This window comes from Schistocerca americana, chromosome 6 (genome assembly GCF_021461395.2).
Source record: "Schistocerca americana isolate TAMUIC-IGC-003095 chromosome 6, iqSchAmer2.1, whole genome shotgun sequence".
Classification (NCBI taxonomy): Eukaryota; Metazoa; Arthropoda; class Insecta; order Orthoptera; family Acrididae; genus Schistocerca; species Schistocerca americana.
Window position 1 is genome coordinate 313547245 of NC_060124.1, and position 26049 is coordinate 313573293.

Consider the following 26049-nt stretch of genomic DNA (forward strand, 5'->3'; position numbering starts at 1 on the left):
TTCCTTCTATCGATTGGGCTTACCATTTAGTCATGTTTGTATTAGTGTTCTAAGGTTCAAACATAGAGGCGTATGCCCATTTTGTTTTTGCACCTCCTGAACCAAAACAAAACAAAATGAACAAAAGAGCCCCCCCCCCCTCTCTCTCTCTCTCTCTCTCTCTCTCTCTCTCTCTCTCTCTCTCTCTCTCTCCAAATATTGCAGGTGCATAATCAATGTCTCACAAATAGTATCTCCTGAATTTTATAGGCAATTTAAGGAGCTCAGAGTAGCTTTGCGTAAAAGAGAAATGTTTGTTTAATACAATAGTGCAAAACTCGTCCGTTTTTATGAATCCTTCAGGTGTTACCGTTTTGCAGTGGCACTCCTAAAATACCACTTGACAGCTGATGTTACTGTAGCAACTAAAACCTACACCTACAGCACATGTTAACTCTGCTGTTGCAGCTAAAAATGAAAAAGGTGTCTTGCTAAATGCCTCTAAGAATAGTAATGTTAACAAAGAACCTCAGATAACCAAATATATCAACTTCGAATTGAATGTAAGCAACAAAGGTAGCGTACATTGCAAAATGGACATAGATGGAAATGAATTTGTGCGCCACATCTTTCCCAAATAAACTGGATGTGTGAGGGTTTTTCTGGTGCTGTAATTTCAGCAGGGATTACCTTTTTAAAAACTTCAGGACCTACTGCAAAGAGGAATAAAAGACTTTGTGTCCTAAATTGGAACTAAAACCTGAACCAGAACCTCTGCTCAATGATAGGATTCTAAGGAAGAATCTCACAATCTAGATATTCCAGAACCAAAGAAGAAGAGGCAAAAGTGCTGTTTGTGGATGATCTTGAACCCTCTGAGACACAAGCATGTTAAAAGTAGAACATCAAATCCTTTGGTGACCATAACTTATGGGATTTTAGTAATCTATTCTTGGAGGTTTTGTGGATTCAAAATTTTAAGTGGTTTTTGGTCCATTAATGGCTTTAGAATAAAAATTTGGTCAAGAAGATAACACAGAATTTAAAAAGCCAGTATTTTACCAAAAAGAAAGCTATGCTGGGTACACTAATTCTTTTTCAGTTTGGGGTCTATTTCCAGAATGACTTTTTCACTCTACAGTGCAGTGTGCACTGACATGAAACTTAATGGTAAGTTAAAACTGTGTGCCAGATGGAGACTCGAACTTGGGCCCCTTGTCTTTCACAGGCAAGTGCTCTACTAACTGAGCTACCCAAGCACGACTCACAACACATCTTCACAGCTTTATTTCCACCAGCACCTCATCTCCTACCCTCCAAACTTCACAGAAGTTGTCCTGTAAAACTAGCAGTTTGGAATGAAGGAGGTAAGGTACTGGCAAAAATAAAACTGTGAGGATGGGCCATGAGTCATGTTTGAGTAGCTCAATCGGTAGAGCACTTGCCCACAAAATGTAAAGGTCCTGAGTTCAAGTCTCAACCAAAAGTTTCCGTCTGCCAGATAGATTTTGAGGCCAATTTATTTGGTTCTCATCTTTTTTACACTATAATGTGCTATATACTGATCAGCCAGAATATAGCCACCTATCTAATAGCCAGTATACCCACCTTGGGCATGGATAATATTGGCAATCTGTAATGGTACGGAAGGCATGAGGTCTCTGGAGGGAGTTGGCATCACATCTACACACACCTAATTTCTATAAATTCCAGGAGGGGGCAATGGGTTTCTGAAGCCATGTTCAATCACATCACAGACATGTTCGATAAGCTTCAGATCTGCCAAATTGGGGGCCAGCACATCATTTGGATCTCACCACTGTGTTCCTTGAACTGCTCCATCACACTAACGGCCATGTGACATGGCCCATTATGTTGTGGAAAAATGCCACTGCCATTGGGAAACATGATAGTCGTGAAGGGTTACACATGTTCTGCAACCAGTCTCTATGGCCATCATGGTGTCTTACACAAGCTCCGCTGGACCCATGGATGCCCATATGAATATTCCCCAGAGCAAAATGGAATTGCCGCTGGCCTCTTTCTACCCCGCAGTACAGGTATCAAGGAGTTGTTCCCCTAGAAGATGAAGAATTCGTACTCTCCTACCGCCATGATGAATAAGGTATCGGGATTCATCAGGCCATGCAGTGCTCTGCCACTGCATCAATGTCCAGTGCCGATGGCCCCGTGTCTATTGCAGTCGTAGTTGCTGATGTCATGGTGTTAACATTGGCGCATGTATGGATCGTCAGCTTTGGAAGCCCATGGTTAGGGGTGTTTGGTGCACTGTGTGTTCAGATACTTATGTACACTGCCCAGCATTAAAGTCTGATGTTATTTCCACCACAATTTGCGACCTGTCCCGTTTTATGAGTCTGCCCTGCCTTCAACGGCTGGACGTGGTGTAACCTTGGTTTCACCACATATTGAAGACACTTGCCACAGCACTCCTCAAACATCCGACAAGTCGTACAGTTTGCGAAATGTTCGTACTGAGCCTCCAGGCCCTCACAATGTGGCCTCAGTCAAACTCAGATCATGCGCCTTCCCCACTCTACACACGAATAGTTACTCGGTCATTGATTTATCAATTTGCAGCCCAGGACTTCTCCCATCTATCCACTGGAGAGCACACGACGACCTCTGTGGTAGTGACCACTTCCCCATCTTCCTGTCACTGCCCCAGCGTCAGGCACATGGACGCTTTCTCAGATGGGCTTTGAACAAGGTGGACTGGGGAACTTTCACCTCTGGTGTCACCACTGAATCTCTCCCACATGGTAACATCGATGTGATGGTTGAGCAGGTGACAAGCACAATTGTTTCTGCGGCAGAAAACGCAATCCCTCACTCTTTAGGATGCCAGAGGCGCAAGGCAGTCACTTGGTGGTCGCCAGAAGTCGCTAAAGCAATTAAGGAGCATTGGTGAGCTTTAAAGCGGCATAAGCGGCACCCTTCCCTGGAGCACCTCATAGCCTCTAAACGGCTCCCTGCCTGTGTTCGCTACCTTATTAAAACAATGAAGATGGAGTGTTGGGAGAGATGTGTCTCCACCATTGGGTGCCACACGTCACCTTCCCAAGTCTGGGCAAAGATCAAACGTCTTTTTAGGTACCAGGCCTCAACAGCTGTCCGCGGTGTTACCATAAATGGCGAGCTATGTACCGATGCAAACGCAATTGCTGAGCACTTTGCTCGAGCCTCTGCTTTGGAGAATTACCCCCCAGCCTTTCGCATACTCAAACGGCGGCTGGCAGGGAATGTCCTCTCATTCACTACATGCTGCAGTGAATCCTAATATGCCCCATTTACAAGAGTGGGAGCTCCTCAGTGTCCTTGCACATTGCCCCTACACAGCTACTAGGCCTGATCAGATCCACAGCCAGATGATTAAACATCTCTCATCTGACTACAAGTGACATCTTCTCATCGTCTTCAACCGGATCTGGTGTGATTGCATCTTTCCATCACAGTGGCGAGAGAGCACCATCATTCCGATGCTCAAACCCGGTAAAAACCCACTTGATGTGGATAGCTATCGGCCCATCAGCCTCACGAACGTTGTTTGTAAGCTGCTGGAACGTAAGGTATGTCTGCGGTTGGGTTGGGTCCTGGAGTCACGTGGCTTGCTGGCTCCATGCCAGGGTCGCTCTACTACTGATCATCTTGTGTCCATCGAGTCTGCCATCCGAACAGCCTTTTCCAGATGGCAACACCTGATTGCCGTCTTTTTTCACTTACGTAAAGCATATGACACGACTTGGCAACATCATATCCTTGCCACATTGTATGAGTGGGGTCTCCGGGGACCACTCCTGATTTTTATCCAAAACTTGATGTCGCTCCGTACTTTCATTGTCCAAGTTGGTGACTCCCATAGTTCCATTCATATCCTGGAGAATGGAGTCCTGCAGGGCTCTGTATTGAGTGTTTCTCTATTTTTAGTGACCAGTAACAGTCTAGCAGCATCTGTCAGGCCCTCCGTCTCACCTTCTCTGTATGCAGACGACTTCTGCATTTCGTACTGCTGCTCCAGTACTGTTGTTGCTGAGCGGCACCTCCAGGGAGCCATCCACGAGGCACAGTCATGGGCTCTAGCTCACGGCTTCCAGTTTCCAGCCACAAAGTCGTGTTTCATGCACTTCAGTCGGCGTCATACCGTTCATCCGGAACCCACACTTTACCTTAATGACGATCCACTCACTGTAGTGCGGCATATCAATTCCTAGGCCTGGTTTTTGACGCTCGATTGACTTTGCTCCCTTATCTTCATCAGCTTAAGCAGAAGTGCTGGCAGCACTTCAATGCCCTCCATTGCTTTAGCAACACCAATTGGGGTGCAGATTGCTGTACACTGCTGCCCTTGTCCAATCCCGAATTGACTATGGGAGTGTGGTTTATGGTTTGATAGCGCCCTCAGCATTGCATTTACTCGACCCTGTGCACCACTGTGAGATTCGATTAGCGACAGGAGCTTTTAGGACGAGTCCAGTGACCAGAGTACTGGTGGAGGCTGGTGTCCCTCCACTGCAGATCAGACATACACAATTGCTTGCCAGTTACGCAGCACACATTCATATTTCCCCTGAGCATCCGAATTACCGTCTCCTTTTCCTGCCTGCGGCAGTCCATCTCCTGCAGTGGTGGCCCAGATTGGAGCTAACAATTGCAGTTCGTGTGCTGTCCCTTCTCTCCGAACTGGAGTCTTTCCCTTTACCGTCTGTTCATGTACGCCTCCATGGTGTGCGCTTCAGCCGCAGCTTCGTCTGGACCTTTTGCATGGCCCTAAGGACTCCGTTAACCCTGCCGCTGTCTGCTGTCACTTCCTCTCGATTCTTGACGTGTTCCGGGGCTCTGAAGTAGTTTACACCGACAGCTCAATGGGTGATGGTCCTGTAGGCTTCGCATATGTTCATGGAGGACATATTGAGCAACACTCCTTGACAGTTGACTGCAGTGTTTTCACTGCAGAGTTGGCGGCCATGTCTCGTGCTCTTGAGTACATCCACTCATGCTCTGGCGAGTCATTTCTCCTGTGTACTGATTCATTGAGCAGCCTACAAGCTATCGACCAATGCTACCCTCGCCACCCTCTGGTAGTGTCCATTCAGGAGTCCATCTATGCCCTGGTACAGTCCCGCCGTTCCGTGGTGTTTGTGTGGACACCAGGACACGTCCGAATCCCCGACAACGAACTTGCCGACAGGTGACGCGGAAACCGCTTCTGGAGATAGGCATCTCTGAAGCTGACCTGTGTTCTGTCTTACACCACAGGGTTTTCTGGCTTTGGGAGCTGGAATGGCATAACAGCACACACAACAAACTGCATGTCATTAAGGAGACTGTGAATGTGTGGAAGTCTTCCATGCAGGCCTCTCGCAGGCAATCAGTTGTCCTCTGCCGGCTCCGCATTGGCTTCACATGGCTAACGCACGGTTACCTACTCTGTCGCGAGGACCCACCTCAGTGTCGGTGTGGCTCCCAAATGACAGTCATCCACCTCTTGCTGGACTGCCCACTTTTAGCCACTCTGCGGCAGATTTTTAACTTTCTCAGCACCCTGCCTTCGGTGTTGGGTGACAATGCCTCCACAGCAGCTTTAGTTTTATGTTTTATCTGTGAGATTGGGTTTTATATTTCTATGTAGGTTTTAGCGCATGTCCTTTGTCCCTCTGTATCCTCCACCCTAGTGCTTTTAGGGTGGAGGTTTTAATGTGTTGAAGAGTGGCTGGCTTCCCTTTTTATTCTTGTGGTAGGCCAGCCACTGTAATCTGCTTTCATGTTTTACTCTCTTCTGTTTCTAGCCTCTCTCTGTATTTTCTTGTCTTCTTTTGTTCCTTTTAGTGTTCGTTGCCTTCCCTTCGTTCTTTCCGTTTTGTGTTATACGTTTCGTCCGTTTTATTCTCACACTTGAGACATTGTTGTATTATGAACAAGGGACCGATGACCGCGTAGTTTGGGTCCTTCTCCCGCCTTTAAACTAACCAACCAACCATATGTCTGACTAACAGTCATTTGTTGCCAGGTGACACTGCTGTTGCTGGATGGGTTTATGTCGGTAGTAAGGCGGTGGTCATAATGTTCTTGCTGATCAGTGTAGGTCTGAAGGCATACACCGCTTAATGTGCAAGGTTAACTTAAAAAACGTTTAAGATTTAATAGAAACAAATGGAGAGTCATTGAATGTGATGAATACAGTATTGATTTCAACTGGGATGCTAGTGATAAGAGGGCACTTTGGGGCGTTCATGATCAACTTTAGTTTGCTCTCCGCAGTAACGTTTCCAACCCCAACAGCAGTTAATGCACACTGATTTGTAATTTATTTCTAAATCCAACAGTCTTTCAATGGAAAGAAGTCTCCTCCATAATAAATAGCTTTCCTGACCATGATGGTTGGCTGACATCAACAAAGCATCCACATCAGCCAGGTTATTGATAAGAAGTACAGTTTCAAAGAGTCTTAAATGTTCATTCAGTAAAATCATTCAGTGAGAATGTACTGGACAAACAGTGGGAGAAAGGTTACCATGGACACATAGTAAACGAGGTATTTAATTATTTTAAGAAATATTTTTACAACAGTAGGAATCCCATTTTTCTTTGCAAGTAGTCAGAGGTAATTACAGTGAAAGCCAGTAGAAAGGGCAATGACATTTGGTTTTCCAAGTATCCTTGCCAAGAAGAAAGAGCATTATTGAACACAGAGGACTAACTCTAATAAAGATGTTTACCAATTCCGTCCAAGCAGTATTGCTGAATTCTTTACCATGTCATCAAAAGATAAAATCCATGCACTACGTATGAAAAATATAAAATTCCAAGAACCAAGCCAAAGCGGTTTAGATTATCATTAAGCACAAAACAAACAAAAACATGGACTAAGGCAAATGTACTCAGTTCCCTGACGACAGCCGTTGCCAGTCAGATGTTCGAGTAATGTCATTAGCTGTGAAATTAAGTGACTCTTTCCTAACAGCAAAAAATTTGATCAGTCTAAGCAGGTATGTTAGATTTATTCTGCAGATCTGGCATATACCACTAGCAGACATCAGCTGCCCCAACTGAACTGTGAATGAGGATGTAACTCACTGAATAGTAGCAACACTTTGGGCTGTGAATGTGTTCCAACCAAAGTAATGAAATACTGTTGTTTTGGCCACGTAGGATGTAGGAGTGACGTAGGAGTCTTTACAACAGAAGAAGTGTGTCACACTGATTCGTGTTAACTGCTAGTTTTGAACAGCAATTCATAGGCCTACTTGTTAGTAAGAGGAATGGATGTTCTATCCTGGCTAGCTTTGTTGTAAAATGTTGGTAGTCTGCTTAGTTGAGTGGGAAGTATTGTATCTGGTTTTACAAAGTGTCAGCTTTGACTTGTAACGTTAATGGTCAACATGAGCCATGCATTAAAATCTAATATACTTAAAATAGAAGCTGTAACAAAATTATAATTATTTTCCTGACTCCACTTCCACAGACTTCCCCAACTGAAAACCAAACTTTCATACTGTCTGAGAGACTAGCTATACTATGACTCACATGATATGAAGTCAGCTTTCTCAAAGTAAAAGAAATGTGAAAATTTGAACATTCACATAATGAGCCACTGATTTTATTCCTTCCTTTTTGCAGCACGATATCCAGCAGCGTAGGCAGACTCCTGGGCAGATGAGATATAAGACTTATTTTTGGATCTCCTAACAATATAAAGGGGATACTACACCTCGTTACGGACGGTCGTGGCTCAGGATTGCTGAGATTTATAACATCTCTTTTGAGTGGAGTAGCAATTACATCAGTCAGTCCATCTGTACTATTTCTGACTGCTATGTAGAAAATCAGTGGCATATTAAAAATCGAGATTTGGAGAATCTGCAATTCCTGAACATAGCTGTACAAACAAACAGAAAATATTCTTTGATGAAAGAAAAGTTTTGTCCCATGTTCCTTCATACTGGGATTCTGAAATTAAAGAGGCTGCAGAAATAAGAATGTGTGAGAACAACTTCAACCATGACAGCAGATACTATTTTAGTGGTGCATGGAAGTGAGCTCTCTGTGTAGAGAAGAGGCAGAGATATTCATTGCAATGTTCACACTTCTACAGGGGCGGTGACAGCACCAGCGCAGATGCTGACATTGCTCCTGATGAAGATGTTGGAGGTAATTGTTGAAAGCTTGCAGTTTTACCCTAAATTGATGCAGCAAGAAGTCTGAGAATGTTTTATATAACAGTGCCATCACAAAAGACTTCATTCTATGACACCTTTAAACTTAACCTAATCCTCTGGCTACGCTGCAGATTGGCCTGCCTGAGAGAGTAGCTGAGCAGGGGGGGAGTTCTGTTCTATTTGCACATGGATGATGTCACACAGCCATAATTACCTCGCAGATCAAATATGACACCTGCTATCAGTAGGTTCAGTTGACTCAACTGTTTCTTTTGGTTTTTCCTCTTCGTTGTACATGTAATGGGCCAGTGTACTGTGTTGCAAGAACTGTGGTGTATTTGAAGAAATTTACATTCTAATGATATAGTTACATTTTGTTACATCTTTTGTGGTCGGAAATAAATATTGATGAAATTTACTATTGGTCATTGTGGGGCAGTAGGATGTTCAGTGAAGTAACAGGCATATCAGATAATAACGAGGTGATGTCATTGTAAAGGCTATTTTGTGCAGAATATGTGGCTTGAGTTTCATATGTTATTAGCATGTTTAATGTGTGATATTTTTACTATAACATTTATTGTAACAAAGTTTCATATTGTAATTGTAATTGCTTTTTGTGTTCATATTTTAATCTCCTAGGGAAGTTTTATTAAAGTAATATCTTTGAATTTTTGTTTTGTTTCAAAGGGGCTTCTGTCGGTTATGACTTCGCTATTAAGCGTTTGAAGTGCTATGAAACAGGAGACTCTAGAGGCTCTTCTGCTGTTGTACCTCCTACATTTGCCTGCAGATTTTGTGGTGTAACTAACTATGAGTATCTTCTGGCATTGGCAGATGAAGATGGAAAGATTGCTATCCAGAACACAAGACTCAAATCCAAGAGTAATCTGATGGAAGGTATGCTGTGTCAGATTTCTTGCAGTTTATTATTGTTCTATTTTGTGAACTCATTTTTAAGAGTGTATTGTCATTGTTTCCCCAGGATCACAAGCCCACAATAACGCAATATTTGACGTTGCTTGGATGGATGGGGAATTCAAATTGGTTAGTGTATCTGGAGACAACACTGCAGTTCTCTGGGATGTTTCCAACTCTCAGATGAAGGAAATTGGGAAATTTGAGTCTCACACTCGCAGTGTTAAGACAGTAACTTTCAAGCCAAAGGACAAAGGTTGGTTTAGAGAAAAAAATTGTTGCTGTTGTTGCAATAATAGTTGCATGTGGTTCTTCAGGGAACATTGATTACTTAACAGTAATGGCACCATTAATCTGATGGTCTTTGAATCAAATAAAACTTGTTTTCTCTTGATGATTCCTCTCGAGGAACATTGTTTTTACGGTTTATGAATTAGGAGTCAAAATTACTGGCCATAATGTACCTTCACGAGGTAAAATGTGTAGCACATCCAATAGATATATGTAAAAGTGACCAGAGGCAAATTATCTTGCTGTTGTGGTTGGTGTTATAATAGAATAATGAAATTCCTTTGTTTACTGTTGATAACTTGGAGATGGCATGGTGATACAAAATTTCTTTGAGAACACTTTGACCCCCTTGACCAAAATTCTGGATTCGACTCTGAAAGTGGCACACTATCCTATTGCTTTCTTGGGGAGGAGAGGTTGGAGAAGGTAAAAAAGGAATGATAAGTGGCTCAGATCCCTGATGAAAGGATGTACCTGTAGTGAGGGAGAGGGTAGGCAAAGTAATGTGGTTTGTTAGATCCTCTCAGCTTAGATAATCAGTGGTGTCATTTATGCGGTGAATGAAGCATACGAGCAGCAGAAATATTAGATTTCACGTAAAGCAAAACTATTTCTGAACTGACACTCTTATCAGATCAAAAATATATTAACTTACAAGTTAGTCAGGGACAAACATTAGGACCAATACTGTTCTGCAAATGCATCATTTCCAGTGAACATCAGAAAAGAAACAAAATTCTTCTTGTGGATTACAGCTTTTGTCAAAAGGCAAGAATTTTGATAAAGGAACACACACACACACACACACACACACACACACACACACACACACACACACACCAGATATTCTATGAAATGTAAAATTGTGCACTTTACAAAACCCAAAAACCTGATATATCAAGAATGTAGTGTCAGTGAGTCACACATGGAATCAGTCAATTCGTACAAATACCTGGTCTAATAATGTGTGAAGCTATGAAAGAGAATAATCATATAGATTTAGTAGGTAAAGAAGATGGCCACCTATGAATAGTTGGTTGGATACTATAAGCCTATAAGCTTAAAAACAGTTGTGCAACCCATACTACAATATTGTTGATGTATGTGGGACACTTACCAAATAAGATGAACAGGGGTTGTAGAATGCATACAAAGATGGGCAGACTGAGGCGTTGTTCCCATAGGGACCATGAAGACAAGATTACACTAATTGCAGTGTGTACAGAGGCAGTTAATGAGTGCTCCATATGTGAATATGATGGGGAGAAACCCTACCACGTGGTACAGTGGGAATTTTTGTGCTGTGCACTTCATAGGGTTGCAGATTACAGACATAAGATGATGTCCCATGTCAGTCAGTTGTTTTTTCTTGCAACATTGAAAAAAGTAGTACTAGGTCAGCATAGTGTACTGGAGAGCTTCTATAGCACTTGTAAAGTAGAATTGAAGATGTAAAGGTGAGCCAGGAGTGCGATAGATCGCTCATAACAGTACCTATGAAAGCTAAAGGCCCACATCAGAGTTCCATATTGATACACTGTTTTGGTCTGTCAGGATGTTTCATGGTTCGCCTAAGTTTTTAAAAATATTTACATAATGTTATTTTTTGTTGTACAGCAATTTTTGCTACTGGAGGAAGAGATGGAATGATCATGATATGGGATGCACGCACAGCCAGTGGATCTCGTCAGTGTAAACCTGATAATTACATATCAAATAGCCATCATCTACCAGGTACTTGCTTTTTCCAATTATACTTTCCAGTTCTGATGTGTAAATATGACAATTCCCAACTGCTGATGTGTCATTAGAGTTAACTGCATAAACATATTTACATTAATATTTCAAATACACCCAGAAATGAAATAAGTGTAGGTCCCAAAAAGCGCACAGAAAAACCTCAGCCATTATCAAGTGTCATAGCATTTGTCAGCATCTTGTTGCTGTATGTAAAGTAGTATATGTGTGTGTGTGTGTGTGTGTGTGTGTGTGTGTGTGAGAGAGAGAGAGAGAGAGAGAGAGAGAGAGAGAGAGAGAGAGAGAGAGAGAGAGAGATAGTGGACTTTATTATTGTAACAATATTATGGAAAAGAAAGTTGCTACTCACCATATAGCGAAGATGCCGAGTCACAGATAGGCACAACAAAAAGACTCACAATGATAGCTTTCGGCCATTAAGGCCTTCGTCAACAATAGACACACACACACACACACACACACACACACACACACACTGTCAATCTCTCTCTCTCTCTCTCTCTCTCTCTCTCTCATGCAAATGCAACTCACCACACCAACTGCAGTCTAAGGTAACTGAAACTGGTTTGTCTTTTTGTTGCGCCTATCTGCGACTCAGCATCTCCGTTATATGGTGAGTAGCAACTTTCCTTTTCTTAATATTGTCACATTCCATCCTGGATTTTCCATTGTTGGACTTTATTATTGATGTTTAATCCTATGGCGAACACCTAGAACACTGTGTGGCTACTTGTTCTGGTTGAATGGTCATGTTGGAAGTTATACAGACATCGGCATAACTCTTTGACACCATCAGAGCACATGGACCCTCTTGCCGGGCACTGAAGTAGCTGTCGGTATACATTGCTGCTGCACATTTGCTGTGGAAAATCTTCTAGAAACTGCATAAGTATAACTTATCAGCTTGCACCGCTTTAATTGATTTTGTGACCCCCCAGGGGGTCCACAACTCTTTTGTGGACACGTGCGTGGCGAGCACGGGACCCCGAGCTAATGTGGCCCTCCTTCCTTTCCGGGCTGCATACCTTCCCTTCCCTTTCCGCATCCCTCCCCATCCCCCATCTTCGCCCCCCCCCCCCCTCACCTCTGGCTCTTTCCTTCCCTTTCTCCCCCTCTGGGAGTGTGGTTTGTGCCTATGTCCGGAGACGGACGCTCGAAACTTTTCCAACTTACTTGCTTTCTACACTTACAAGTCCTCGTCCTTCCTCTGTCCTTCTCTTTTCCTTCCCTCTTCTCCTTGCCCTTTTCTCCGCTGCGGCGTTTGAGACCCCCTCTTCTTTCCTTTCCCTTTCTCTTCTTTCCTCCCTGTGCGTGTCTGAAGGCCGACCCACGCACTTCCATGCGTAGCCGGTGACGGGGTAACGCGTAATTCCCCGCCCCGGGTAGACAGGTAGGACACGTACGTACCCCCTGGTAACGGCCAGGCCCAGGGAGGGGTGATTACCCGAGCTGATACCTTCCGAAAGTGCCGATTGGTCCCTCCGTCCGTTTGTCGGGAGGTGTGACCTGAGGTGTGAACAATCACCTAAGGCGGGTGTGCCCTCAGTGAGGGCCCCCACAAGGGAGGAGCGCGCCATCGGAGACGCCGGTAATCATGGGGGTTTCTTCCGCAATGGTTTCCTCACCTTCCACTATGTCTGCTCACAAACGTAAGTTCACTGAGTCTCAGCCACAGACGGTTCTTCCATCGTTGCCACAGTTCCTTGTTGTTTCTCGGTCTGACGAAGGTCACGACTTTTCCACGGTCAACCCTTTCATTATTCAGAAAGGTGTCGACGCAATTGCGGGTCCTGTAAAGTCTTGTTCCAGACTACGGAATGGCACCCTGTTGTTGGAAACACACAGTGCCCTCCAGGCTCAAAAATTGCTGCGTACTTCTCTGCTCCACACCTTCCCTGTCCGGGTGGAACCGCACCGTACCTTAAATTCCTCGCGTGGAGTCGTTTATACACGCTCCCTCGATGGATTGTCTGACGAAGAAATTCAGCACTACCTGTCTGACCAGGGCGTCACAGCTGTTCATCGGGTTATGAAAAGGGTTGACTCGAACATCATTCCAACCCGCACTGTCTTCTTGACATTTGACAAAGTTCAACTCCCATCAAAAATCAAAGCAGGCTATGAGATAATTTCCGTTCGCCCTTATGTCCCAAACCCTACGCGTTGCTATCGATGTCAGCGGTTCAATCACACCAGCCAGTCCTGTTCCAATCCGGCCAAATGTGTTACGTGTGGCAAGGATGCCCATGAGGGTGCTTGTCCACCTCCATCCCCTCGCTGCATCAACTGTATGGGTGACCACGCTGCTTCCTCTCGAGATTGCCCCGTTTTCAAGGACGGAAAACTCATCCAGGAAATAAGAGTAAAGGAAAAGGTGTCGACCTTTGCTGCTCGAAAGTTACTCGCCAGTCGACAGCCCACTGTGCCTCAGAAAGGAAAATACAGCGCTGTCCTTGCTTCTCCTCGGCCAACAAAGGAGGCGGCCACGCAGACTTACGACCTCACCTTTAGTGCCACGGTCGTCAGATCGGCCAGCGCCAAGATCGCCCGTTCAACCTCACCACTTTCGCCTGCCCACTCTATGGCTCACCCTTCGTCGGGTTCTGCTAAATCTCGAGCCCAAAAGTCAGACGCCAAGTCTTCGAAAAAAGAGCATTCTCGTGAAGAGTTTTTACGTACCGCAACTTCACAACCATCGGTTCCTCCTTCATCTAAACATCATACTTCTAAGAAGGCTACGAAGAAACACAGTTCCTCTCCTTCTCCGCCAAGGCGTGTCCCATCTACAGCACCACCTGGCGAAAATCGCCCTCGGCCGTCTTCTGTGTCGCCGAGGGGCACTGCTGGTGGCCGGTCAACTGGCCGATCGTTGGTGGCTGGAGCTGCTCCTGACCAACCTATGGATCAGGATCTTCTGCCTTCGACTGAATGCCATTCCATGCTGTCGGTCGCAAGCTCTGAGCAGTCGTTGAGTTGACAGCACCCTTGGTCACGTTCCTCCATTTTCTGTTCACCCTATGTCCATTATCCACTGGAATATCCGCGGCATTCGAGCCAATCGGGATGAATTGTCGATCCTCTTACGATCCTACTCGCCAGTCATCTTCTGTCTTCAGGAAACAAAGCTGCGTCCCCATGACCGCCCTGTTCTCCCTCATTTTCAGTCCGTCCGATATGACCTCCCCTCTGTTGAAGGCACTCCAGCCCATGGAGGACTCATGATTCTGCTCCACGATACTCTCCATTATCACCAAATCCCCTTAAACAGTTCCTTCCAAGCTGTCGCCGTCCGTCTTTCCCTTTCTGGATACACGTTCTCTCTTTGTACTGTATACATTCCATCGTCCACACCAATGGCACGAGCTGATCTCCTTCATCTTCTTGGTCAGCTTCCACCCCCCTATTTGCTGGTTGGGGACTTCAATGCCCACCACCCGCTTTGGGGATCTCCACATCCTTGTCCACGTGGCTCACTATTGCTAGACGTCTTCCACCAAGCGGATCTAGTCTGCCTCAACACTGGGGTCCCCACATTTTTGTCTGCCTCCACGACAAATTTATCTCATTTGGACCTTGCGGTCGGTACTGTTCCGCTAGCTCGGCGCTTCGAATGGTTCGCCCTTGATGATACACACTCGAGTGACCACTTTCCATGTGTTCTTAGACTGCAGCTTCAACTGCCATATATGCGCTCGCGACGCTGGAAGTTTGCCCAAGCCGATTGGACACTTTTTTCGTCTCTAGCGACATTCGATGACCGTCGCTTTCCCAGCGTCGACGATGAGATCACACATATTACCGACGTTATTCTCACAGCTGCGGAACGTTCAATACCACGCACCTCCGAATTGCCCCGGCGCCCCCCAGTTCCTTGGTGGAACGAGGCTTGCCGTGACGCAATACGTGAGCGGCAACGTGCTCTTCGCATTTTCCGTCACCATCCAACTTTGGCAAACTGTATCCGATATAAACAGCTCCGTGCACGATGCCGTCGCGTCATCCGCGATAGCAAGAAGGCAAGCTGGAAATTCTTTATTAGCTCATTTAACACCTTCACTCCCTCCTCGGAAGTTTGGAGTCGGCTTCGACGGTTCTCAGGTGCGCCTAGTTTCTCCCCGGTCTCTGGGCTCACTGTCGCGCATGATACCTTAGTGGACCCTGTCGCAATTTCTAACTCATTGGGTCAGCACTTTGCTGAGATTTCGAGCTCTTCAAATTACCCGCCAGCGTTTCTCCCGAAGAAACGTGCAGCGGAAGTGCGACCTCTTGCTTTGCCCTCTCAAAATCACGAAAGCTACAATACCGTTTTCTCCATGCGGGAACTCCAACATGCCCTCTCTTCTTCTCGCTCCTCCGCCCCAGGACCGGATGGTATCCATGTCCAAATGTTGCTGCATTTATCAACCCATAGCCTGCGTTACCTCCTTCGCCTTTACAATCGAATTTGGACCGACGGTACCTTTCCCAGGCGATGGCGGGAAGCTATTGTCGTTCCCGTTCCGAAACCTGCAAAGGACAAACATCTCCCCTCTAGCTATCGCCCCATTTCTCTCACGAGTAGTGTCTGTAAGGTTTTGGAGCGTATGGTGAATTACCGTTTAGCTTGGTGGCTGGAATCCCGCAGTCTTTTAACACCAGCCCAATGCGGATTCCGAAAGCATCGTTCTGCCGTTGACCATCTTGTTGCTCTCTCCACTTACATCATGAACAATTTTCTCCGGCAACGCCAAACAGTAGCAATATTTTTTGATCTGGAGAGAGCATACGATACCTGTTGGAGGACAGGCATCCTCCGCACACTGTTCTCTTGGGGCTTTCGAGGCCGGCTGCCCCTTTTTCTTCGCGAATTTATGGCAGAGCGCACATTTAGGGTGCGGGTGAACACTACTCTCTCCCGTACTTTCTCCCAAGAAAACGGGGTACCCCAGGGCTCCGTGCTGAGTGTTGTACTGTTTGCCATCGCCATTAATCCAATTATGGATTGTCTCCTTCCTGATGTCTCGGGCTCCCTCTTTGTGGACGATTTTGCGATCTACTACAGCTCTCAACGGACCAGCCTGCTTGAAAGACGTCTTCAAGGATGTCTCGATCGCCTCCACTCGTGGAGCATCGAAACCGGCTTCCGTTTCTCACCCAGTAAGACCGTTTGTGTTAATTTTTGGCGACGTAAGGAGTTTCTTCCGCCCTCCTTACATCTAGGTCCTGTCAACCTTCCATTTTCCGACGTCGCTAAATTCTTGGGTCTTATGTTTGACAGAAAACTGTGCTGGTCCTCCCACGTTTCCTATCTTTCGGCTCGCTGTCTGCGTTCCCTTAACACCCTCCGTGTCCTGAATGGTACCTCCTGGGGAGCGGACCGAGTGGTCCTTCTCCGCCTCTATCGCGCCTTAGTGCGCTCAAAAATGGATTATGGAAGCATAGTCTACTCCTCTGCTCGGCCGTCTATTCTTCGGCGTCTCGACTCTATCCACCACCATGGATTACGTTTAGTGTCTGGAGCTTTTTACACCAGCCCTGTGGAAAGCCTTTATGCTGAGACTGCTGAACCTCCGCTGTCCAATCGGCGGGCAGTCCTTCTGAGTCGTTATGCTAGCCATCTGTCTTCCATGCCTGCTAATCCAGCCCATGACCTTTTTTTCGACACCTCCTTTGATGTCGGGTATGCAGGCCGCTCCTCCGCCCTACTACCCCCGGGAGTCCGCTTCCGTCAACTGCTCCATTCTCTCTCCTTCCGCTTTCCTAAAACCTTCTTGACAACTTGGGGTACAGCACCGCCTTGGCTCCGCCCCCGGATCTACTTGCTCAGAGACCTATGTCAATTTCCCAAGGATGGTACCCCTACACTTGTCTACCGTCGGGCATTTGCTGCTCTATGTGCACAAATGACGGAAGCCACATTTATTTACACCGACGGCTCGAAAACATCGTTAGGTGTAGGGAGTGCCTATATTGTTGGCGACACCCCAAATCACTTTCGGCTTCCCGACCAGTGTTCGGTTTATACTGCGGAGCTTTACGCTGTTCTCCAGGCTGTCCACTACATCCGCCGCCATCAGCGGATACAGTACATTATCTGCTCAGATTCTCTCAGCTCTCTCCTCAGTCTCCAAGCTCTTTATCCTGTGCACCCTCTGGTCCACCGGATTCAGGACTGTCTGCGCTTGCTCCACCTGGGGGGCGTCTCAGTGGCGTTCCTCTGGCTCCCGGGACACGCTGGTATCTGTGGGAATGAGGCGGCCGATATAGCGGCCAAGGCTGCAGTCTCTCTTCCTCGGCCAGCTATTCAGTCTCTTCCGTTTACCGATCTACGGAGCGGTTTATGTCGCTAAGTTGCTCATTTATGGCATGCGCATTGGTCAACACTTCCCCATAATAAATTGCGGGAAGTGAAAGCCCTTCCTTGCGCTTGGACCTCTTCCTCCCGAACGCGTCGTCGGGAGGAGGTAATTTTAGCTCGACTCCGGATAGGGCACTGTCTTTTTAGCCATCGACATCTTTTAAGCGGTGATCCTCCCCCACTCTGTCCCCACTGCTCTCAGCTGTGGACGGTCAGACACCTTTTAATTGAATGCGCCTATTTTCATCCGTTACGCTCCCGTCTACAGCTATCGCCTGATCTATCGTTGATTTTAGCAGATGACACGCGCTCAGCTGGCCGCGTTCTACAGTTTATTCGTGACAGTGAAATGACGTCAGTCATTTGATTTTTTTTTTTTTTTTTTTTTTTTTTTTTTTTTTTTTTTTTTGGGACGCCCAACCCGTTTCTATAGTGGATTTTTAAGCATTCCTTCTGCCTTTAGTTTCTCAAATTTTATGACTTTGTTCCCCTTGCTGCTGATTTTAAATTTCGTTTTTTTTCCTGTTTCCTACGTCACTGGCTGGGCGCTAATGACCATAGAAGTTTTGCGCCCTAAAACCACAAACAAAAAAAAAAAACAAAAAAAAATAATTGATTTTGTAAATCTGTTGGACAGTGAAACATTATCTCGAGTATAGCAGAAAAGTATTTCCTGCAGGGTATCACAAGTTAAGTGAGAACATGGGCTGAATAATTGAAGGCCGTTGTTATGAGTGTTCACTCCCATTTACTTGTCTATGATATATTGAGACCATTGTAGTTAAATGGTGGACGTAGTTTACCTACATTGTTTAAAATTAATTACATTATTCTAGGTATGATTTGTTTCACCAATAATCAAGTAATATTGAATAAATTGGAATAAGCTTAACAGAACAGGAGTACTAGCATAAGTAAAATTTAATTGTTTTTATGACTAACTTTGAGATTATAACAGTCAAAGGAAGCAAATTTATTTGGCCAAAGATGATTATTAAGTCTAACAGAACAGCTCAACCATTTCAGATACTTCGGATTGGATAATAGTTTTGCAATAAAGAGACACATGGCTTAAAATCTTTTGATGTGTTAGGGACACAATCAAGAAGAGCTTTGAATCAAGCAGATGAGAATAATGCCCACATTTATGAGAGTGATTATAGTGCCAGTGTTACTGTTATGTGAGTGAACATTAGACATGAATAAAACAGGTCAGAAGAGTACAGAGAAGAGATTCCTTAGAAGTGTCATAGGATGCTTATTTCTGCATCTGGGAAATGAAGATATCAAGTAGGGACTTCATGTACCACTATCATTTACTACATTGCTGTGCCAGTTGTGAATGATCCTTGGGAGGAAGACTTTTCAATAAATCTTAGCTATCAGTTATGTGAAAGACAGCATTTACCAATATCTGCTACACTGCAGATGTTATGATCACTAAGGTTGGCAGAGACATGTAACTCTTTGTTGGTTGGTTGGTTGGTTTGGGGAAGGAGACCAGACAGCGTGGTCATCGGTCTCATCGGATAAGGGAAGAATGGGGAAGGAAGTCGGCCGTGCCCTTTCAGAGGAACCATCCCGGCATTTGCCTGGAGTGATTTAGGGAAATCACGGAAAACCTAAATCAGGATGGCCGGACGCAGGATTGAACCGTCGTCCTCCCGAATGCGAGTCCAGTGTCTAACCACTGCGCCACCTCGCTCGGTTAACCCTTTGTGCTTGAAGGTTCAGACTCTTACTGATTCAAAGTAATGGAGTGGCTGTATCAAGAGATAATGTGTCCATTTTAATGTTGCTGTCAGCTTATTTTATTTTATTTCTGTTGTATGAAATTTTTTGCTGTAGACCTTATCAGTAAATTTAAAGAGACTCCTATGAATTTAAAACTAGTTCTCTCATTATATAATATTATTGTTTTTCAACTTAATAAAATTTAAATACCAACAGGTCTTGTAGCAGGTACTGCTTCAAAATGTCGGAGGACTAAGTGTCTCCTGCCACCACGTGCAGATAGTGTCACAGGACTTGTATTTCAAGACGAAAATACGTTAATATCATGTGGAGCTGGAGATGGGTTAGTTAATTTACTGTAAATACTTAAAATAAAATGTCACATTATAGTCTAGTGTTTAATACCTTTACCTTTTCCACAGACAAATAAAAATTTGGGATTTACGAAAGAATTATTCAGCATATAAGAGGGATCCTTTACCAAAACTACATTTACCATATGCTGGAGGAACATCAAAAAATGGATTTACAGATCTGCTGCTTGATCCTGGCAATGTGAGACTATATGCGAGTTGCATGGATAGCACAGTTTACTGCTACAATGTTTCTACTTATGAGAAACAACCAGGTAAAAAATATTATCTACCTTTCAGTTCCTGCATGATTAGAAGCATTTTTGGTTGTATATTTCTGATGATTTTGTACAGTCATGGTATTGCAGAAGCTTGGATAGAAGAGGCATTTTGCACTTAGTTGGCACATATTGTGGAAGTTAGTGTATGTTTTAGTGTCTCATCAGAAACATGTTATTCTTTCAGAATCGTTGATTTGAATGATTCTGAAAAAAGATGGGCTGTGGAAATTTCAATACCATAAAGAAAGTATTCATATTAATTTGAAATATAGAGGCTGATCTAAACAGATTAATGAATTAAAAAATGGAAAAGCCAGGATGGAGTGACATTAATAATATGAAAGGAAGAGATTGCTACTCACTATATACAGAAAGTGCGTTGAGTCGTGGACGGGCACAGTGAAAAGATGGTACACATTTAAGCTTTTGGCCAAAAGACCTTGCAAAATAGAACACACACACACACACACACACACACACACACACACACACACACATTGTTTCTGGACCTTGCAAAATAGAACACACACACACACACACACACACACACACACACACATTGTTTCTGGCCACTGAGGCTCAACAATGGACTGAAACTACACCTGATGGGAGTAGCAATATCACATGGATGGTGGGGATAAGGAAAAGGCAGGGCATGCGATGGGGAACGGGAGGGATAGCAGGATAGGGGTGGGGGAGTGTGTAGTGCAGCTTGTAGGAACATGCAGGGACGTGGTGGGGAAGAGAGTAGGCCTGCTAGGTGCAGTTGGGGGGGGGGGGGCAGAAAAGGAGATAAGAAAGAAGTAAATAAAGGGGAAAAAAGATTAGTGGGTGTGTTAGTGGAATATAGAAGACTGTGTAGTGCTGGAATGGGAGTGGGGAAGGGAATAGATAGGTGGAGGACAGGGACTAGTGACAGTTGAGGCCTTGGGGGTTACAGGAACATGGGATATATTGCTGGGAGAGTTCACACGTGCAATTTGGAAAAGCTATGGTGGTAGGAAGGCTCCAGATGGCATGGGCTTTGAAGACATTGTGTTGGGCAGCTTGTTCAACAACTAGGTGGCAGTGCTGTCTCTTAGCCACAGTTTGTCAATGGCTAGTCATATTGGAAGACAGCTTGTTTATTGTCATGGCTATGTAGAAAGCAGAACAGTTATTGCAGCTTACTTTGTAGATCAGATGGCTGCTTTCACAGGTAGCTCTGTGTTTGATGGGATAGGAGATGCCTGTAATTGGACTGGAGTAAGTGGTGGTGGGAAGTTGTATGGATAGGTCTTGCAACTAGTTCTACTGGAGAGGAATACCCCTGTGGGTTGGGTGGGAAGGGTAGTGGATGGGATATTCTTCAGTTAAGTAGGATAGTCCAAAGCATGGCGGAGAAAGTCGTTCAGGTGCTCCAGTTGTGGGTCAGAGGTGAGGACTCATTTGTGGCCAGATAGTGGATGTGCGGGAGGTGGTAGGTGGTGGGTGAGACACGGCACAGGGAATCTGTTTTCCAACGAGGTTGGGAGGGTAATTTTGGTCTTTGAAGGCCTCAGTGATATCCTTGGTATATTTGAAGAGCAACTCGTGACTACAGATGTGACAACCACGTGTGGCTAGGCTGTACGGAAGGACACACACACCTCATCAAGCAATATTTAGGATATCAATAGAATGTTTTCTTTTTATTGTTGTTTTGTACCAGTCATCAACAAAGGATTAAATTACTTTTGCCTTTATAAAATTGCGGAAAATGATAACATTGCAGTTTCAATTCAAGTCTGTCAGAACATCACTAGAGTTAACAAAACTATCAGAAAAATTGTTCAGTATGTAATCCCAGTCTGCTTTCTGAAACACACTCAGGAAACTGCAAGCCAGAAAGTACTGTAATGAGAGATTGTTTGCTTACAATAACTTTCATAAATGGACAGAGCAGGCTGTTTTAAAAAGAAAAGAAAACTTCTGAAGTAATTTAAAGTAACTGTCGAACAAAATATTTTTAGGGATAAAAATTTAGTGAGTTTCACACAATTGCCAGTAAATTACAGTGACTTGCTCTAACCTCTACTCATGCCTGCCTCTCCATTCCCACTGTTGCATCAGTTTGTCAAGAAGATGACAGGAAAAACTTTTTTCTCTACTGCAGTTTGAAATGGGTGAGCCTTGTACTACCCAGTAGTCAGTGTTAACAAACAGATTAGTCGTAAAGTCTGTGGAAAAGAAATTTGACAGACTTTTTTTGTTATTTCGATGATGTAGAGTGCATATGACAAAGTTCCCTTATCAGGAGAGTAAAGTACAGATGATCACCCCTGCTGTTGAGTGTTGTGGTGATGTCTGATGTCTACATAGCAAGTTAATAGGATTCAATTACTAAAGGCCTTCCACATTAGTGATAAGGTTCACCATGTAGACTTTTGTAGTTTTATCCTCAACAGGAGAGCATGGAAGACTCTTATTTCCTGTCACAATTGTTGTTCAGTGATAGGCAACTTTCCATTTAATGCCTTTAGACTGAACCTGCAGCAGCAGTTAACCAGGTGAATGGCAACTGATTGGTGCTCACGCTGTGCATAAAGATTCACACCTACCATTGTGCTTCCTGCGCTCTGTTGGTATCCACGTAGACTGCACAAGAAACGGTCTTTGCGTTGTGCTGTTGAGTGTCATGCTGGTTTGGCCGCTACCTGTACTTCGTTGCCCTCTGCATGCACTCTACATAGTTTTGACATGGCGAATTTTGATGATGCTTTTTTGAATGCACTGGGAGAAGGAATTGATGATTCCAGGAGAACTCGAATTTCTGATACTGATCCAGATTTCTGTGGGGTTGAATGGTCAGGTAAATAATAAGTAAAATAAAATAATGTAGTGAAGTGTTTGAAATATTTTATCACTTGAATAAACATTTGTAAAACAATTCTGGTAATAAAAAGTATTATAAATTAATTGTAGATGAGGAAGATTGTTGAACCGTCAATTTCAAAACTGTTATTGTCAAAGAGACTTGAGACAGCGGATGAGAAATTTGTATTGTGTACAACTACTTCCCACCTCCTGCTCCCTCTTTTTCAGGAAAGGCTCATGTGAAGGCACCACTTGATAGCTTGATTATTTTTCATTGTTTGTGCCAGGTGAAATAATAAAATCAGCTGTAAGCATTCACATTTCCCTTGGGAAAAAGCCAAACATCAGTGGCTATTAGTCAAAAGCATCAACAGTTAAACTGTGATAGGTTCCAAGCAGTTTGAACTTGGACCTCATCAACAATGGAAAAATATGTTCCTTGTAAGCAGCCTAATCTGGACCCATTGTTCAAAACTCACCCAATTTTTGACTATTTTAATAACGTTTCTTCTTTGTTTATTCATTGTGGATATTTGACAGTTAATGAAGGATATCCAGAACCATGAAGGTAAGGGATAGGTCTCATATGTAGGCATATAGACAGTTATTTTTTCTTCACTTTACTTGCAACTGGAAGAGGAAAGTATAAGTAGTGATACGAGATAATCTCTGCCATGACTTGTCGATAAGGAATGTGTGACTTTTGAGGATGAGTATATTTTTGTGTTTACGTGTAAAGCAGACCAAATAACTGTCATAAACTGTTTGTAATGCTTTGACTGGATATGTGCTAAGGATGGAGGTTCATGCTGGGAAAGTGGTACAGGAGCTGGGTGTTGTGACACTTTCGAATAAACTAATAAAAAACTACTTGGACTATTTATGGGCACACAAGACAAAGACAGTAGGCACTTGGGCGCTTAACAGAAAACAACTCTCTCAGTGTATGGTTGTAAAGCCAAGTATCAAAAAAGGACATGATTGTGGAAGAAGGGAATATCTGCTCTGTCTAAAATGGAGGGACACAAGATATGTTTTGAGGCTTTCAACTTGCTGCAGTGCTACAAGATACAACTACTCTATATTTTTCTGGTTTGTGTGCAAGATATGAACACCTGCCTCAGTAGATCAATAAGAATGTCAACTTTCCAAATATCATAGATTTATTTAAGTTGGTTGTGTTGGTAGCACGATTTACAGCTATTTTAGCACAAGAATAAACAAACTGGGAAAAGAGAGTTGATACAGTGTCGCAAAGTTTTGGTACTTTTCCATAGTAATGCTGATTCAAAGTTCTTCTGTAGGCTCAGTCATTTTAATTTTGGTTTAAGGACTCTCACATTGGTTTATGTGAAATTATGTGCTGTTTTTGCATAATATTCCATTTGTACCCCAAATTATATCTTGTAAAAGTAGTTAACAAAATTGTATTTTTCATTATACAGCACAGGAATAAATTTTTGTTCCTCATCTTAACAACTTGTAACTAAAGAACTCAGCAAGATAAAAGTGTATTTGCAACAATAAACCATCATATTACTCATTCAAAATCTAAAGAAAAACTGCAAGTAACTCAGCCAATAACTGACTACAGCTTGTGCATATTAAAAATTATGCAGAACTGATGTATAATTGGAGTGTTGTTTGGATGTATAGTTTTATTTTTGTTGTGATGGAAATTTAAATGTAGCAAATATGCAGTTTAGTTTTTCAAATTAAATTTTCATTTAAAATGGAAGCAGCTAGGTATTCAAGCTTTCTTTATATTCTTATTTTCAAGTTTCCCATTTAATTCTCACCATCTAAAGATTATGAGGCAGTGCACAATAGATTATCATGTTTTATCTTTCAAATAAGATTTTGTTCATTTCGTATGGTTTTGAATTTTTCAGTCTGTATTTCTTAGAAAGTATAAAATAAAAATTAACACAGTTAGAATATATTTATTCCTGTTATTGTTTATTTATTCAGAAACAGAATGAATAGGGTGAAGGACTTAATATTTCATAATTAAAGTTTAAATATGTTGAAAAAATCACAATGTTGAGAAAAGTTTGCTCTTAAATAAGAGGTAGTGTTGTGACAGCAGTGATCCATGTGTGTCAAGTAAATCATCAGTGAAAACATATCACAGAATACTGAACTGAAATTGTGTCAAATAGTATCAAATAAATACAATATTTGTCTGTTACCATTACCAGTTTGGCCTATTTCATGGAACCTTACAAGCAGCAGAGATAACTGTGGCCATGAGGAGTGTCAGTGACTAAAGCAAAAACAGACTTAGCTCTGGATTATAATATTCACGAAGTAGGAATGGATAAGTCAGACCAAATGATTTTTTTTTTTTTTTTTTTTTTTTTTTTTTTTTTTTTTTTTTTTTTTTTTCCAGGAGAAAGCAGTTCAATTGGTGGAAATAATTTTTCTTTCATTTGTTTGTGATGGGCATCACGCATGCATTTGTGCTATATGAGGAGACACAGATTATGTATACAAGAAAATAAAGTACACCCCGTTTCTGTATCTTGTACAGTTACAGAATTCCTTTGAACACAGGGCAAAGTATGTCAAGAGATCAATTCGTCACTAGTTCTAGGACCGACCATTTTGCTGAAAAGTTATCACCAACTGAGAAATAAATTGTGACCAACACTTGCCTTAAAAGTGTGTTCCTAAGTCAGTAAGCGCCAGAAGGGGAAATCGTGCTGAAGAGAAACATCCTGGTGGTGTTGAAATTGTAATGTACCTCTTCATACGATTCAGTGTGAATTAAAGTGTAAGAATGATGTGCGCAAGGTTTTTGTGCCCCCCCCCCCCCCCCCAATTCAGTAAAACATTTTGTATATCTAACAATGGAAACTCCAGGTTGAGATGATAACAATACAAGGAAAAGGTAGATTGCTACTTACCATAAAGATGAACAGGCACACCTGAAAGACTTTTTCACCTTAACTTTCGGCCACAGCCTTTGTAAGTAAAGAAAACAAACACACACACACACGCACACACACACACACACACGCACACACACACACACACACACACACACACACACACACAAAAAAAAAAAACTGCCATTTCCGGCTGTTCGGACCAGCATGAAACTGTCAATAGAACGAAAGCAGTAGTCTGGAGGGGGAGGGATAGCAGTGTATGGGCAGGGGGAGGGGGGGAGGGGAAGTGTGCCATCTGGCTGCAGCATGCAGGGCCTAGGCTGCCAACAGATTGTGCCTGTCTGCAACTAAACGTGTCATATTTATAGTAGGTAGCAATCTTTCTTTTCCTGATATTTAGCATATCTACTTTTTTAAAGAATAGATAAACCAAGTTTTAATATTTAAAATGAAACTACACACACATTTATAGCATTCACACCTACAAAGCTA

General features: G+C 43.4%; 1 protein-coding gene across 1 annotated transcript in view; it reads left to right on the top strand.

Annotated features, from left to right (window-relative positions):
* The window catches only part of LOC124619303 (protein lethal(2)denticleless), a 62730-nt gene that overhangs the window by 15976 nt on the left and 20705 nt on the right, over positions 1-26049 (top strand). Inside the window, exons 2-6 of the mRNA XM_047145597.1 lie at positions 8847-9056; positions 9142-9330; positions 10983-11099; positions 19411-19537; positions 19617-19822. Of these exons, the coding sequence (XP_047001553.1) occupies positions 8847-9056; positions 9142-9330; positions 10983-11099; positions 19411-19537; positions 19617-19822 (849 nt within the window). The remainder of the gene's footprint in view (positions 1-8846; positions 9057-9141; positions 9331-10982; positions 11100-19410; positions 19538-19616; positions 19823-26049) is intronic.